The sequence below is a fragment of the Pseudophryne corroboree genome, chromosome 8 (assembly GCF_028390025.1).
Source record: "Pseudophryne corroboree isolate aPseCor3 chromosome 8, aPseCor3.hap2, whole genome shotgun sequence".
Lineage (NCBI taxonomy): Eukaryota > Metazoa > Chordata > Amphibia > Anura > Myobatrachidae > Pseudophryne > Pseudophryne corroboree.
Genome location: NC_086451.1, coordinates 194,202,012 through 194,216,933, shown reverse-complemented (window position 1 = coordinate 194,216,933; position 14,922 = coordinate 194,202,012). Strand labels below are relative to the sequence as shown.

Below are 14,922 nucleotides of genomic sequence, written 5' to 3'. Positions count from 1 at the left end.
ATTTTGTTATATTAAATTTTATATGTTTTTAATATTTATATATTGTGAATAATTGGCAAGCTATTTAAGCCATCTACTTTCCATTGCTAGTACACCATTGCTTTGGTTACTGTATTTAGCCAATGAAAGGGGGCACCAAAGGTACACCATTTTCATATTTGTTTTATATGTTTTTCTGGGAAAAGAAGGAAAATCCCTAGTTGTGTCTAAGGCAGCCCACTGACCTTCTAGCGCCCAATAAGTTTCTTCACATTTTTTGATTGTAAATACAGTCTGAGGGTGCAGAGCCAAAATGACCTCCGCAAATCACGTCATTAAACCACAATGGGATGGAGCTCCAATCATGGTCTGTCAGGAGGGATTTTTAGGTACTCCTGCATGTTCACAATGCAGGATGTTACTTTCAGAGAAGTGAACAAGAGATATGAGAATATAGCTGTCTGCATATTATGAGATAAAGAAATATATATGTATATATTGGTATCCGGACTCTGGGTCGACACCCATTAGGTCGACACCCATTGGTCGACAGTGGCTAGGTCAACACTAGAAATAGGTTAACACGGCCATTAGGTCGAAATGCGTTTTTCACATTTTTTTGGGGGGGACTTTTTCATATTTTACAATCCACGTGGACTACGATTGGGAACGATAACCTGTGCCGAGCGCAGTGAGGTACCTTGCCCGCAGCATGGCAAGTGAAGCGAGCCATGCAAGGGGACACGGTGCACCAATTGGGGTTCCTGGTCACTTGACGGAGAAAACGACACCCAAAAAACATAAAAAACTCATGTCAACCTAATAGCCATGTTGACCTATTTCTAGTGTCGACCTAGCCATTGTCGGCCAAAGGGTGTCGACCTAATTGGTGTCGATCCTGAGTCCCATACCCGTATATATCTTACCACTTAGTGTCACGAACCGGTCTCTCACCTCTGCGGGTTCTGGGGTTCGTCCGTTGCCAGTGCGGTTGCTCGCGGTGCTGTGCGCCCGTGTGGGGACGCGGCGTGATCAGTGGCACAGGTAATGCAGATTCTGGGAACTGAGAGTGCGGGGACCAAATGGCCTAAGGCACTGCGGTGTGTCTGCTGTATAGGAGGTGGCCATGTTGGAGACCAAATAGGTAATACAGAGCACTTGTGAAAACACCTGTGGGCAGGTGTAAGCCAATCCCGTGCTTGTGCTGCCTTTAAGTAGGCTGGGATTATGTTACTCTGGGCCAGTGCTTTGTTGTATCAACGCTGTGCTCTAGCTCTGAGCTCTCTCCGTGCATTCCTGTGTGATTCCCGTGGTCCAGATATCGCCTCCGTTCCCAGAGGTCCGTCTGCAGCCTTCACTGCTAAAGATCCACCGGCTCTCCGCTGTGCTGTCAGTTAATTGCACACCTACTGGAAACAGTTGGATTCCCAGAGTCTTGCATGAGGTTACCTTATCTGCCTGCCTTCAACCATACAAAGTTTGGAGGATTCCACTACCCTCAGCTGTTCGTTTGTTCTACTCTGCATTTAACCGTTCATCACCTTGTCTTCTGCTACAGTTTTCACAGTGATCTCCGGAACCCGCAAGTAACCCAAGTCAGTACTTTTATTTTCTATGTTACCATAACAAGGATAATTCTTCACAGCCTCTCAGTTAACTTTCAAAACTTCATTGCAAATCCTTACAGTTATTTCTTCATGTCTGCATTACCCAGTTAAACACATTCTGCAGTTCAGCATCAAAGCTTGTTTATATTTGGACAATTCAACATTTATTCATCAGCTTGTTTTATATACAGTTCCATGAACATTTCTTTTATTTGTTTTTGAGATTTATCCTGCATATTATTTCTGCCATTCCTGCAATACTTCAGTATAATATGATGATTAACAACTTGTCATTTAACTCTTTACTGAATTGTTATTTTTAATAAATATATATGAAACGGAACTTTCTTCGACCTCCCTGCTTTCTTCATACCCCAGCACCTACACCTGTGGTTGGTCCCGGGTTAACGGATTCATAAAAACACCCGGACCTGACAGTAAGCACTGGCCACATGGATCCGTCAAGTGACCAATTCGCAGGAGGCGGTGCTACGTCAGATATCCTTTCCCGTCTGGAAAACCAGGAGTCTATACAGACACAAATAGTGCAGTTTATGCAAACTATGGCAGACCGTTTAGAGACTCTTCATACGGCTATTAAAACGTCTCAAGTCCAGATTCCAACTCCGGTTGTCCCAGTTACCACTACAGCTTCTCCTGTGACGCTGCCTACGTCCCGCTTGCAGTTACCCTCTCCGAGTAAGTTTGACGGAACTCCAAAACTTTGCAGAGGATTCCTGAATCAATGCGAGATCCAGTTCGAACTGTTGTCCGCCAGTTTCCCATCAGCTCGTTCTAAGGTTGCATATATTATTGCCCTCCTCTCCGGTCAGGCTCTGGAGTGGGCATCACCATTATGGGAAAGAGGTGATCCTATCCTCTCTAATTACAAGGAGTTCGTATCATCCTTCCGGAGAATCTTTGATGAACCAGGCAGGACCACCTCAGCATCTTTGGAGATTCTCCGTCTACGTCAAGGTTTACGTCCTGTCAGTCAATATATTATTCAGTTTCGCACGTTGTCTTCAGAGTTAAACTGGAATGAGGAGGCCCTGATCGCCGCGTTTTGGAATGGACTTTCAGAGAGAATCAAGGATGATTTAACTATCCGGGATGTGCCAACTAAACTGGATGAATTGATTTCTCTCTGTAACAAACTTGACCTACGCTACAGGGAGCGATGTTTAGAGAAATCCAGGGCAGAGCGTTCCAGTCCACGTTATCATCCTAGGCCTCGACAAGATTCTTCATCACAGTCTCCGGTAACGACAGAAGAACCTATGCAGATTGGGCGCTCTCGCCTCACAGAGGAGGAACGAGTTCGTCGTCGACAGGGTAACCTCTGCATGTACTGTGGGTCCTCCGAACATTTAGTTAAATTCTGCAAACTCCGACCGGGAAACTCTCGCTCCTAGCTTATTCAAGAGAGGTTAAGCTAGGAGTTACTTTAGAATCACGTTCTGGGAAAGAGCCGACCTTGTCTATTCAATTAGAAGTTCCAAGTTCTACAGTGAAAGTTTCAGCTCTCCTAGATTCCGGGGCAGCCGAGAACTTCATCTCCTCAGCCTTTGTCTTACGGTCTAAAGTTCAAACCATGCCTCTGGAAGCAGCAGTTGCTGTTACAGCAGTGGATGGAAGTCGAATTCCAGATGGTATAATTACTCATCGAACCGTATGTCTCAAGATGAAAGTTGGTGTGCTCCATTCCGAATACATCTCCTTCTACGTGATTCCCAAAGCCTCTCAAGATGTGATACTTGGTTTACCTTGGCTGCAGAAACATAATCCTCAACTTAATTGTCAAACCATGGAAGTCCTTTCGTGGGGTAAATCTTGTACCAAGGACTGTTTAGCCTCAATTGTACCTCTCCGGTCAATTAGCCTTCCCGACCTACCTCCGGTGTATCAATCGTTTGCGGATGTTTTCAGTAAACAAGCAGCAGACTCTCTACCTCCTCATCGCGAATGGGACTGCCCAATCGTCCTGGTTCCGGGCAAAACCCCTCCTAGGGGACGAATTTATCCGCTATCCATCCCAGAGACGCAAGCTATGTCTGATTATATACAGGAAAATCTAACCAAAGGATTTATCAGACCATCTTCTTCACCTGCAGGAGCCGGATTCTTTTTCGTTAAGAAGAAGGACGGTGGGTTACGACCATGCATAGATTACCGTGGACTCAATGAGATCACTGTGAAAAACAAGTACCCATTACCCTTAATTCCAGAATTATTTGACCGGGTAAAGGGAGCTACTGTGTTTACAAAATTGGATCTCCGAGGGGCCTACAATTTAATCCGCATCCGGGCAGGGGACGAGTGGAAGACTGCTTTTAATACCCGGGATGGGCATTACGAATACCTTGTAATGCCTTTTGGTCTTTGTAATGCACCTGCAGTTTTTCAAAGCTATGTGAATGAACTTTTTCGTGATCTTCTCTACAAGTGTCTAGTAGTGTACCTGGATGATATCCTAATATTCTCTAAGGATCTAAAGTCTCATCGTCACCAAGTTAAAGAGGTACTGACACGTCTGAGGAAAAATCAACTTTATTGTAAGTTAGAGAAGTGCACCTTTGAAGTATCTTCCATACCGTTCCTTGGTTACATCATTTCTGGATCAGAGCTATGTATGGATCCCGGTAAGGTACAAGCTATCCGAGATTGGACCACTCCTATGACTCTCAAGGGGATTCAGCGATTTCTTGGCTTTGCTAATTTCTATAGGAGATTCATTAAGAATTATTCTACGTTAGCTGCTCCCATTACAGCCCTAACTCGCAAGGGAGCAAATCCTACGAACTGGTCTTCTGAAGCAATCAAAGTCTTCTCTGATTTAAAGCAAGCCTTTGTGTCAGCCCCCATTCTTCGACAGCCTGATTTGAATCGTCCCTTTCTACTAGAGGTGGATGCATCTACTGAAGCAGTAGGAGCTGTGTTGTCACAAGTCTTTGAAGATAAAAAGGTCCATCCCTGCGGATATTTCTCCCGTAAGTTCCTCCCGGCCGAACGTAATTATGCAATCGGTGAGCAAGAATTACTTGCCATCAAGTTGGCATTTGAGGAGTGGAGATACCTTCTAGAAGGAGCACAACATCGCATTAGAGTTTATACTGATCATAAGAATCTTCTATATCTGCAGTCAGCTCAGTGCTTGAATCCACGTCAAGCTAGATGGGCGCTTTTCTTCACACGATTAAATTTCAAGCTCACCTATCGACCAGGGTCTCAGAACAAAAAGGCAGATGCCCTTTCTCGGTCCTTTGCTTCTTCTAAATTAAATGATGCTACCTCGAATCAAGCCATTGTGAATCCTACGTCCTTTTTAATGACTCGAACCTCTCCAGTTCCTCCGCCTGGCAAGACCTTTGTCGCCACAAATCTTCGTAAACGGCTGCTTACCTGGGCTCACTCCTCTTCCTTCATGGGTCATCCTGGGGTTCTAAAGACTCTCAAATTTATTCAACAGTCTTATTGGTGGCCACGTCTCAAAGCCGATGTCCAAGAGTTTATAGCAGCATGTCCTAAATGTGCCCAACATAAGAGTCCAAGAAGTTCTCCACCAGGTTTATTACATCCATTATCCATACCCAAAAAACCATGGACTCATATCTCAATGGATTTCGTGACCGATCTACCTCCATCAAAAGGGCGAAATACCATTTGGGTGATAGTGGATCGATTTTCGAAAATGGCACATTTCATTCCATTAACTGGGTTACCATCAGCCCCTTTACTAGCCAGATTGTTCATCTCTGAAATCTTCAAGTTGCATGGCCTTCCTCGAGAGATCATCTCTGATCGGGGAACACAGTTTGTGGCCAAGTTTTGGAGGTCGCTTTGTTCATCTTTAAATGTCAAGTTGAATTTTTCTTCTGCATATCATCCTCAGACAGATGGACAAACTGAGAGAGTAAACCAAGATCTTGAAACATTTCTCCAGCTATATATATTGTCCTCACAGGATGACTGGGTTGATTATCTTCCATTGGCAGAATTTGCTCATAATAATCTCTTCCATTCGTCTTCAGAATCTACGCCCTTTTATATTAACTTCGGCTTTCATCCTCGTGTGCCAGAGTTCCATCCATTGCCAGCCCTAGAGGTTCCAGCAGCAGATCAAGAGCTTCAATGTCTATCTAGAATCTGGAGTTGTGTGCGTAAGTCGTTGGTCAAAACTTCCGCTCGTTATAAATCTTTTGCAGATAGAAAACGTAAAGCTGTACCGAATTACAAGGTGGGAGACCAAGTTTGGATTTCTACGCGCAATCTCAGGTTCAAAGTTCCTTCTAAGAAATTTGCTCCCAAGTTTATTGGTCCATTTCCCATTGTAAAGGTACTCAACCCTGTGTCATACAAAGTCAAGTTGCCACCGTCTTTGAGAATTCCTAACGCCTTTCATACATCTTTATTGAAACCTTTGATTCTCAATAAATTCCGTACTACCCAGTCCAAATCTCCTAAAGTTCACTCTTTGCAGGATGAGGAATTTGAAGTTAAAGAGATTGTGGACTCACGTTGCCGATATGGACGTTTACAGTTTTTGGTCGACTGGAAGGGTTACGGTCCGGAGGAGAGATCCTGGGTTTTTTCTGAAGATGTTCATGCTCCAAGACTGGTACAGAAATACTTCTCCAAAAATCCTGATAAGGTTCAAAGGTGTTCGGAGACCACCCTTAGAAGAGGGGGTACTGTCACGAACCGGTCTCTCACCTCTGCAGGTTCTGGGGTTCGTCCGTTGCCAGTGCGGTTGCTCGCGGTGCTGTGCGCCCGTGTGGGGACGCGGCGTGATCAGTGGCACAGGTAATGCAGATTCTGGGAACTGAGAGTGCAGGGACCAAATGGCCTAAGGCACTGCGGTGTGTCTGCTGTATAGGAGGTGGCCATGTTGGAGACCAAATAGGTAATACAGAGCACTTGTGAAAACACCTGTGGGCAGGTGTAAGCCAATCCCGTGCTTGTGCTGCCTTTAAGTAGGCTGGGATTATGTTACTCTGGGCCAGTGCTTTGTTGTATCAACGCTGTGCTCTAGCTCTGAGCTCTCTCCGTGCATTCCTGTGTGATTCCCGTGGTCCAGATATCGCCTCCGTTCCCAGAGGTCCATCTGCAGCCTTCACTGCTAAAGATCCACTGGCTCTCCGCTGTGCTGTCAGTTAATTGCACACCTACTGGAAACAGTTGGATTCCCAGAGTCTTGCATGAGGTTACCTTGTCTGCCTGCCTTCAACCATACAAAGTTTGGAGGATTCCACTACCCTCAGCTGTTCGTTTGTTCTACTCTGCATTTAACCCGTTCATCACCTTGTCATCTGCTACAGTTTTCACAGTGATCTCCGGAACCTGTAAGTAACCCAATTCAGTACTTTTATTTTCTATGTTACCATAACAAGGATAATTCTTCACAGCCTCTCAGTTAACTCTCAAAACTTCATTGCAAATCCTTACAGTTATTTCTTCATGTCTGCATTACCCAGTTAAACACATTCTGCAGTTCAGCATCAAAGCTTGTTTATATTTGGACAATTCAACATTTATTCATCAGCTTGTTTTATATACAGTTCCATGAACATTTCTTTTATTTGTTTTTGAGATTTATCCTGCATATTATTTCTGCCATTCCTGCAATTCTTCAGTATAATATGATGATTAACAACTTGTCATTTAACTCTTTACTGAATTGTTATTTTTAATAAATATATATGAAACGGAACTTTCTTCGTCCTCCCTGCTTTCTTCATACCCCAGCACCTACACCTGTGGTTGGTCCCGGGTTAACGGATTCACAAAAACACCCGGACCTGACACTTAGAAAAACATATAGGTAAAACAGATACAGCTCATGCATACATAAACAGAATTAAATAAAACAACAGCATATATTTTTAGTAAACCAGTACATTTTTATTACCTGGATGCAAAATAAAAGGCAATATGGGTCAATACATTTGAAGTTATACACACGTTCTGGTCATCATCAAATATTGAGAAGCAGTCCTGGAATATGGAACTGACCCTTGCAAAGAAAAGGTTCATTCCTTACAAGGCTGGGGACTACTGACCGTGATGGAAAAACAATGACAAAAACAGCAGATAGAAACCATCATCATAGCACAAAGCTCCGATGTTTACAATATAAATTCAAATTAGCATGTCAAAGCTACATCATCCAGATATATATATATATATATATATACATATATGTATATATATATATATATATATATATATGTATATTTATAATGTATATATATTTATAAGATACATTACTGTACAAGGATGTGGATTGACACAAACGTTAGTATGATAGGATGGTCTTTAATCCACAGCTATGTGTACAGTGTTCATTTTTACAGCGGAGTCGTGGTGTTATTAGTAAGGTTCTTATGATTTAACTTAACATCAAAGATATTTGGTAGGTGGCTGCCATTCCTTTCAATGGACAACAAAGTGCCATTAAACTACTGTGCAGTAATGTAAGGCCATTGCTTCAAAAGAATTTGCTAGGAGGTACAGTATATCTGATGTCAGCCTCTCTGTCAAGGCCAAATTCTACCCATAAATGAGTATTAAACTAACATCTCCTCCTTCCCAAAACTAGCAGAACTACAGTATATGGGTTCCATTTCAGGGATTCCATTTGTACATGTGAATTCACACCTAATTGGCATCTATCAGTAGAGGGATTGCAAACAGTCTGTGTTGTTTCCTCACAATTGATTACTATATAATTCATACAGTATGTGTTGTGCATGGGTCACTTGAATGAACATGACGTCCTACTTATATGCACTACATGTACTAACTTATGATTACAAGGTCACCAGAACTTTACCTTAAACTCTTGATTGTCAATTCACAGATGATGTAATATACATACTGCCATTGTGGTAGATAGCTCTGTAAAGGCTTTTTAAGGTTGTATTGTACACACTCCAGTCACAACTCATATTTAAGTCATACCCTAAGTGAGTATATGCACTGAAATACACCTTTATGAGAGGTAATATTACAGAAGTAGCTGGCACATGTAGATCACCAAGATAACAGTTGTACAAACTGTGAAAGTAAATAAATGAAATGATTACTCTAAAATGATGTTAAATGTTGGAGAAATTGTGACAATTATTAAAGTTTGCTAGTATTTGCCAGTACATGATTGTGTTAGGTTACAAGGTCACTAAACCTAGAATAGAAGCTGACCCATTTAGAAATGTCTTGTTCTAACATTTACAGGGCAAGTAAAATTGAAATGTTATTTTTCTTATTCTAGGGCATATAAATACATATGTACAAGGTCCTATCCCATGAGAGAAGAGAACTAGCGCTTGTTACAAAGTGCAAACTGCCTTCTTCTGTTTAAGTCTTATTAGGGTCCAACAAGATTCCTTATAATTTACAAGATCTGTAATGTTTTTAGGTATAATACGTTATACACCAATCACGTAGCCTTATATCAAGTATCGGTAATTCAAACAAATTGAAAATGTTCACATACATTTGGTCTATGTGAATATCACTGGTGGCACGTTCATGTTAAGCAGGTTGCATTTTAAGCTAAAGGATTACTCTGCCACTTAGACTGGTACAGAAAGAATATTCCAAGGCTGGAGCTGAAGCTTTTCTCAATTCTCCCTACTTGGCTGGGAAAACAGGAATATAAAATTAAATATACTGTATACTACAAAATGCAAAGTTCGTAGTAATTGAGAAACGGTTTCTGGGGTACATGCAGTATCTCCTGTACATTCCAGGAAAAAGATGTGGTAAATGTCACATTATTACTACACTTAGGATACCAGGCTAAGTTTGGCACAGCATGATTTCAAGCCAGCACTTTCAGAACATTCTAGGTTACTTTAACAGAAGATGAAGATTATTTAACATATGAACAAGTTCTTCAAAGAAATTATTTCTTAAAATGTCCAGTTGAGAAAAGAGAGTGTTTCCCATTTCATGCAGATTGCAATGACTGATGCTTAGATATGGTGTGTCATTGCCTGATGATTCATTGAAATACAGCTTTAGCAAAGATTTTTTATGTGTAATATTAAACTCAATTTTTTTCTCTTAAAACTACTGAAAAAAACTTGATCTTCAAGGCAAAGTTTTTGTGCTGCCACTTTTCTCAATTTCTGGGGCAAACTCAGTCATCACTCTCCGTGCCAATGGATTGGTGGTCTTTAAAAGTTCTGCAGCTGATGGGCGGGACCCCAAGCTGCTCTTGCTGCCCTTCCTTTGGAGAAGAGCTTTAAAGTCTTCATTTTTGCTGGTAGTCCGGCTAATGCTCATGGTTCCACTTGTAAAGTCACTATTTGTGGAGCTTGATGAATTTTTAACTGGTGACACTGAGCTTTGTCTGCTACCAAAGGAGTCTCCAGAGTCTTTCCAGCCCAATAACTTCCTTTTAGATCTAAAATAAAACACAAGAAGGGGTTAAATTACCCAAAATGTAGAGGTAAACTGGATCATAATAAGTAGTTTGTATCACTATAACTTAGGTTAGGAGTAAGCAACTTATCTAAAACCCAGTAAAGGTCAGTGTGCCAGTTCTACATTTAATATATACAGTACTGTATTTTGCATATACTGTATATGCTTTTCAGCATTTAATTTAGATCCATCTTTGGCATAAAGGTTCTGCATGAGACACTATGGATCAAATGGATTGTGAGTAGATTCCTTTAGCATTGATGAGCACCTATGGTATGACTGACCTGTTTTAAACAATCTATATGTAACCCTTTGAGGAGAGAATGTAGTTATTTATCTTTAATACACTATGTGGGTTTTCTTGCTATTATATTTATTAGTATACAGTACCAGATATAAGATCAAAATGTGCCTATCTCTGTATCTTTGTAAATCCAATGAGAAATTTCAGTGTGTTCTTTATGGGTTACATACCTACATACCAAGAGAAACACCACGGCCCCATATCAGGGGCATAAAACCATAGTGTAGTATTTTGTAATACAAATGAAATTACAAAGAATCTATTCAATATATGTGTTCTACAGAATAATTAATCAATGCTGATATTAATGCTCTTTAACCACAATGAAAGGTTTTTCCAAAACAATTCCCCTCTATGTTGCTTTCCTGTCACACCCACATAACAAAAGACACCAAACAAACCAGGGGATCATAGTGTAGTAAAAAGTATTTATTCACTCAAAAATAGACAAAGTATTTTTCAATTTAAAATATCCTGATTAATAGCTCATCTGATAATGATAATAATCCTGTACAAGTGTGGTAAACCAAACTCTGCTGCACTCAAACTCAGATGTGAGCTCCAGCTGCGGTTCTGTGTTCCAGCCAGGCTCTCCAAACCAAATAAAGAGAACCATCTAACATATTTTGTCTTTTCTAACTTCTTCAGGGATGGGGTCCTCCATCCTTCATGTACTGTTTATAAAATGCATCATATTTTCATTAACCAATCAAGGAGGAATGTTTCAATATGGAACTTGCCTCTGTTTCCTCCCTCTGGGACTTCCAGACCGGGCTGTGAGTAGGAAGCCAGTCCCTGCCTTTCAGGCAGGCCTATCTGGCTTCAATGGGCTGCAGCCAATGCAGACCATAGAAGCTGGTGTTTTTTTTATGCACAGTACTGTGGCCGCTTGTGTGCAAGTGCTGGTCCTAGTGCCAACCAGATCCATTGTGCATGTGCCTAGACCCGGACTGCCAGGGCTGGCTCTCTCCTCTCCGGGCACGGCATGGGTGGCAGCAGCCCTCCTCTTACCTGAATATAGGAGCCGCGGCAGCATATTGATATTGTTTACTAACTGTAAATGAACAAATAAATCAATTGTTCCTTCATTTCTAAAATACTGAGCCCTAAATTAAGTCTAGAGCTTACAAATTGGTTCTAGCTACTAAATCTTCCAAACCTTCAGTGAGCCACTTAACACTTTCATATGCCATATTTGCTGACCTTAGACTTAAGGCCCATATGCACTAGAAGATTTTGAGCTCAAAGCAGATCACTTTTGGCTTTGAGCTTAAAATCTACTGGTGTGTATGGGCGAGTGATGAACGCTGATGCGTGTTCCCGCATCATCCTCCGCGAGGTAGTCAATCGTGTGTTTTGGAAACAATGTTTTGGCCACCTCGCTCCTTGTTCATCCTTAATCGCTCAATGTACATATTACTGGCACCACCAATGATTATGTATGTCAGTAATATATACATTGCTAGCAGAGGCCAGCAATGTATATGTTCTGGCACCACTGGCCACCAATGTTTATGTATAATATATACATTGCAGGCAGAGTCCCTCTTTATACACATTATGGCAGCAGTCCCCCTTTTTACACATTATGGCAGCAGTCCCCCTTTTTACACATTATGGCAGCCAACCCCTTTTTACACATTATGGCAGCAGACTCCTTTTTACACATTATGGCAGCAGACTCCATTTTACACATTATGGTAGCAGACCCCCTTTTTACAAATTATGGCAGCAGTCCCCCTTTTTACACATTACAGCAGCAGAGTCCCCCTTTTTACACATTATGGCAGCAGTCCCCCTTTTTACACATTACAGCAGCAGACCCCCTTTTTATACATTACGGCAGCAGAGTCCCCCTTTGTACACATTATGGCAGCAGTCCCCCTTTTTACACATTACAGCAGCAGACCCCCTTTTTATACATTACGGCAGCAGAGTCCCCCTTTTTACACATTATGGCAGCAGACCCCTTTTTACACATTACGGAAGCAGACCCCTTTTTATACATTATGGCAGCAGAATCCTTTTTACACATTATGGCAGCAGACTCTATTTTACACATTATGGTAGCAGACCCCCTTTTTACAAATTATGGCAGCAGTCCCCCTTTTTACACATTACAGCAGCAGAGTCCCCCTTTTTACACATTATGGCAGCAGTCCCTCTTTTTACACATTACAGCAGCAGACCCCCTTTTTATACATTATGGCAGCAGTCCCCCTTTTTACACATTATGGCAGCAGACCCCCTTTTTACACATTATGACAGCAGTCACCCTTTTTACACATTATGGCAGCAGACTCCTTTTTACACATTATGGTAGCAGACCCCCTATTTACAAATTATGGCAGCAGTCCCCCTTTTTTCACATTGCAGCAGCAGAGTCCCCATTTTTACACATTATGGCAGCAGACCCCTTTTTACACATTACGGAAGCAGACCCCTTTTTACACCTTATGGCAGCAGACTCCTTTTTACACATTATGGCAGCAGACTCCATTTTACACATTATGGTAGCAGACCCCTTTTTACAAATTATGGCAGCAGTCCCCCTTTTTACACATTACAGCAGCAGAGTCCCCCTTTTTACACATTATGGCAGCAGTCCCCCTTTTTACACATTACGGCAGCAGACCCCATTTTTATACATTATGGCAGCAGAGTCCCCCTTTTTACACATTATGGAAGCAGACCCCCTTTTTACACATTATGGCAGCAGTCCCCCTTTTTACACATTATGGCAGCAGACTCCTTTTTACACATTATGGTAGCAGACCCCCTTTTTACAAATTATGGCAGCAGTCCCCTTTTTACACATTACAGCAGCAGAGTTCCCCTTTTTACACATTATGGCAGCAGTCCCCCTTTTTACACATTACGGCAGCAGACCCCCTTTTTATACATTATGGCAGCAGAGTCCGCCTTTTTACACATTATGGCAGCAGACCCCTTTTTACACATTATGGAAGCATACCCCTTTTTACACATTATGGCAGCAGTCCCCCTTTTTATACATTACAGCAGCAGACCCCCTTTTTATACATTATGGCAGCAGTCCCCCTTTTTACACATTATGGCAGCAGACCCCCTTTTTACACATTATGGCAGCAGTCCCCCTTTTTTACACATTATGGCAGCAGACTTCTTTTTACACATTATGGTAGCAGACCCCCTTTTTACAAATTATGGCAGCAGACCCCCTTTTTTCACATTACAGCAGCAGAGTCCCCCTTTTTACACATTATGGCAGCAGACCCCTTTTTACACATTACGGAAGCAGACCCCTTTTTACACATTATGGCAGCAGACTCCTTTTTACACATTATGGCAGCAGACTCCATTTTACACATTATGGCAGCAGACCCCCTTTTTACACATTATGGCAGCAGTCCCCCTCTTTACACATTATGGCAGCAGAGTCCCCCTTTTTACACATTATGGCAGCAGTCCCCCTTTTTACACATTACGGCAGCAGATTCCCCTTTTTTACACATTATGGCAGCAGACCCCCTTTTTACACATTACGGCAGCAGAGTCCCCCTTTTTACACATTACGGCAACAGAGTCCCCCTTTTTACACATTATGGCAGCAGACCCCCTTTTTACACATTATGGCAGCAGACCCCTTTTTAAACAATATGGCAGCAGACCACAGACCCTTTTTACACATTACGGCAGCAGACCCCTTTTTACACATTACGGCAGCAGAGCCCCCCTTTTTACACATTACGGCAGCAGAGTCCCCCTTTTTACACATTACGGCAGCAGAGTCCCCTTTTTACACATTATGGCAGCAGAGTCGTAAAATGGCCCATGCTCACACCCTTGGAATTCAAACCCAGGCCATTATGTAAATAGCCTTTCTAATGAAAGATTTTCAGCAAAGTCTTTTGCCTCCTGAAAATCTCTTGCTCTTTGGGAAAATAGTACTACTTTGGGTGAAAGATATATCTTTCAGAGATGTTGTCAAAGTTTTTTTAAATGAAAATCTCCTAGTGTGTATGGGCCTTTAGGTGGAACATTAAAGCAGATGTGTTTTCTTTACAACACTGTTATGTTTTTATTTACACTAATATAGCTCTTACCTGTGAATGACTGTAAATAGGTCTTCTGTGGTCCTTGAACTCACAAACACCTCATCATCATCTTCAATGATGGAGTCTGCTGTCTTGCTTGATACACATTTGTTCTCTCCTCCTACATCTGTGTGATATCCTAAAATACATCAAAAAAGTCTGGGATCATTAATCAAAAACTGATTCTCGCAAAGTTGAGATTGGGAACTAACATATAACTATGAATTACTAAAATCTTCTATGCTATAATGACAGATTTAGGGGCTACTGCACACAGACTGCTTGCATGGAGCTAAGACCTGATTTGTATTTGTAAGAAAAGCAAAAAAGCAATCAACATGCAGGTGGGGCAGATGTAATGTGTGCAAAGAGATTTAGATTTGGAGGAGGGGGGGGGGTCTAAATTGCAGTGTGAAAATAAAGCTAACATTTGTGGGCTACATGGAAAAGCAGCCAGTATTTACCCTGCACAGAAAAAAATATAATTGTATTTGCTCCCCTTGCATGGCAGCATGGTTTGTTCCAG

At 41.8% G+C, this 14,922-nt stretch overlaps 1 protein-coding gene across 4 annotated transcripts in view; it reads right to left on the bottom strand.

Annotated features, from left to right (window-relative positions):
* Positions 1 to 14,922, bottom strand: part of NHSL2 (NHS like 2) — a 738,014-nt gene that overhangs the window by 130,902 nt on the left and 592,190 nt on the right. For 3 of the 4 annotated variants that reach the window (XM_063937037.1, XM_063937039.1, XM_063937038.1), the window contains 2 exons: positions 14,406 to 14,535; positions 7,464 to 9,996 (listed from right to left, as the gene is read on the bottom strand). In XM_063937037.1, the coding sequence (XP_063793107.1) occupies positions 9,681 to 9,996; positions 14,406 to 14,535 (446 nt within the window). In that variant the 3' untranslated portion in view covers positions 7,464 to 9,680. Of the gene's footprint in view, positions 1 to 7,463; positions 9,997 to 14,405; positions 14,536 to 14,922 lie in introns of those variants that run through there. The other variant, XM_063937040.1, reaches the window with a different exon arrangement.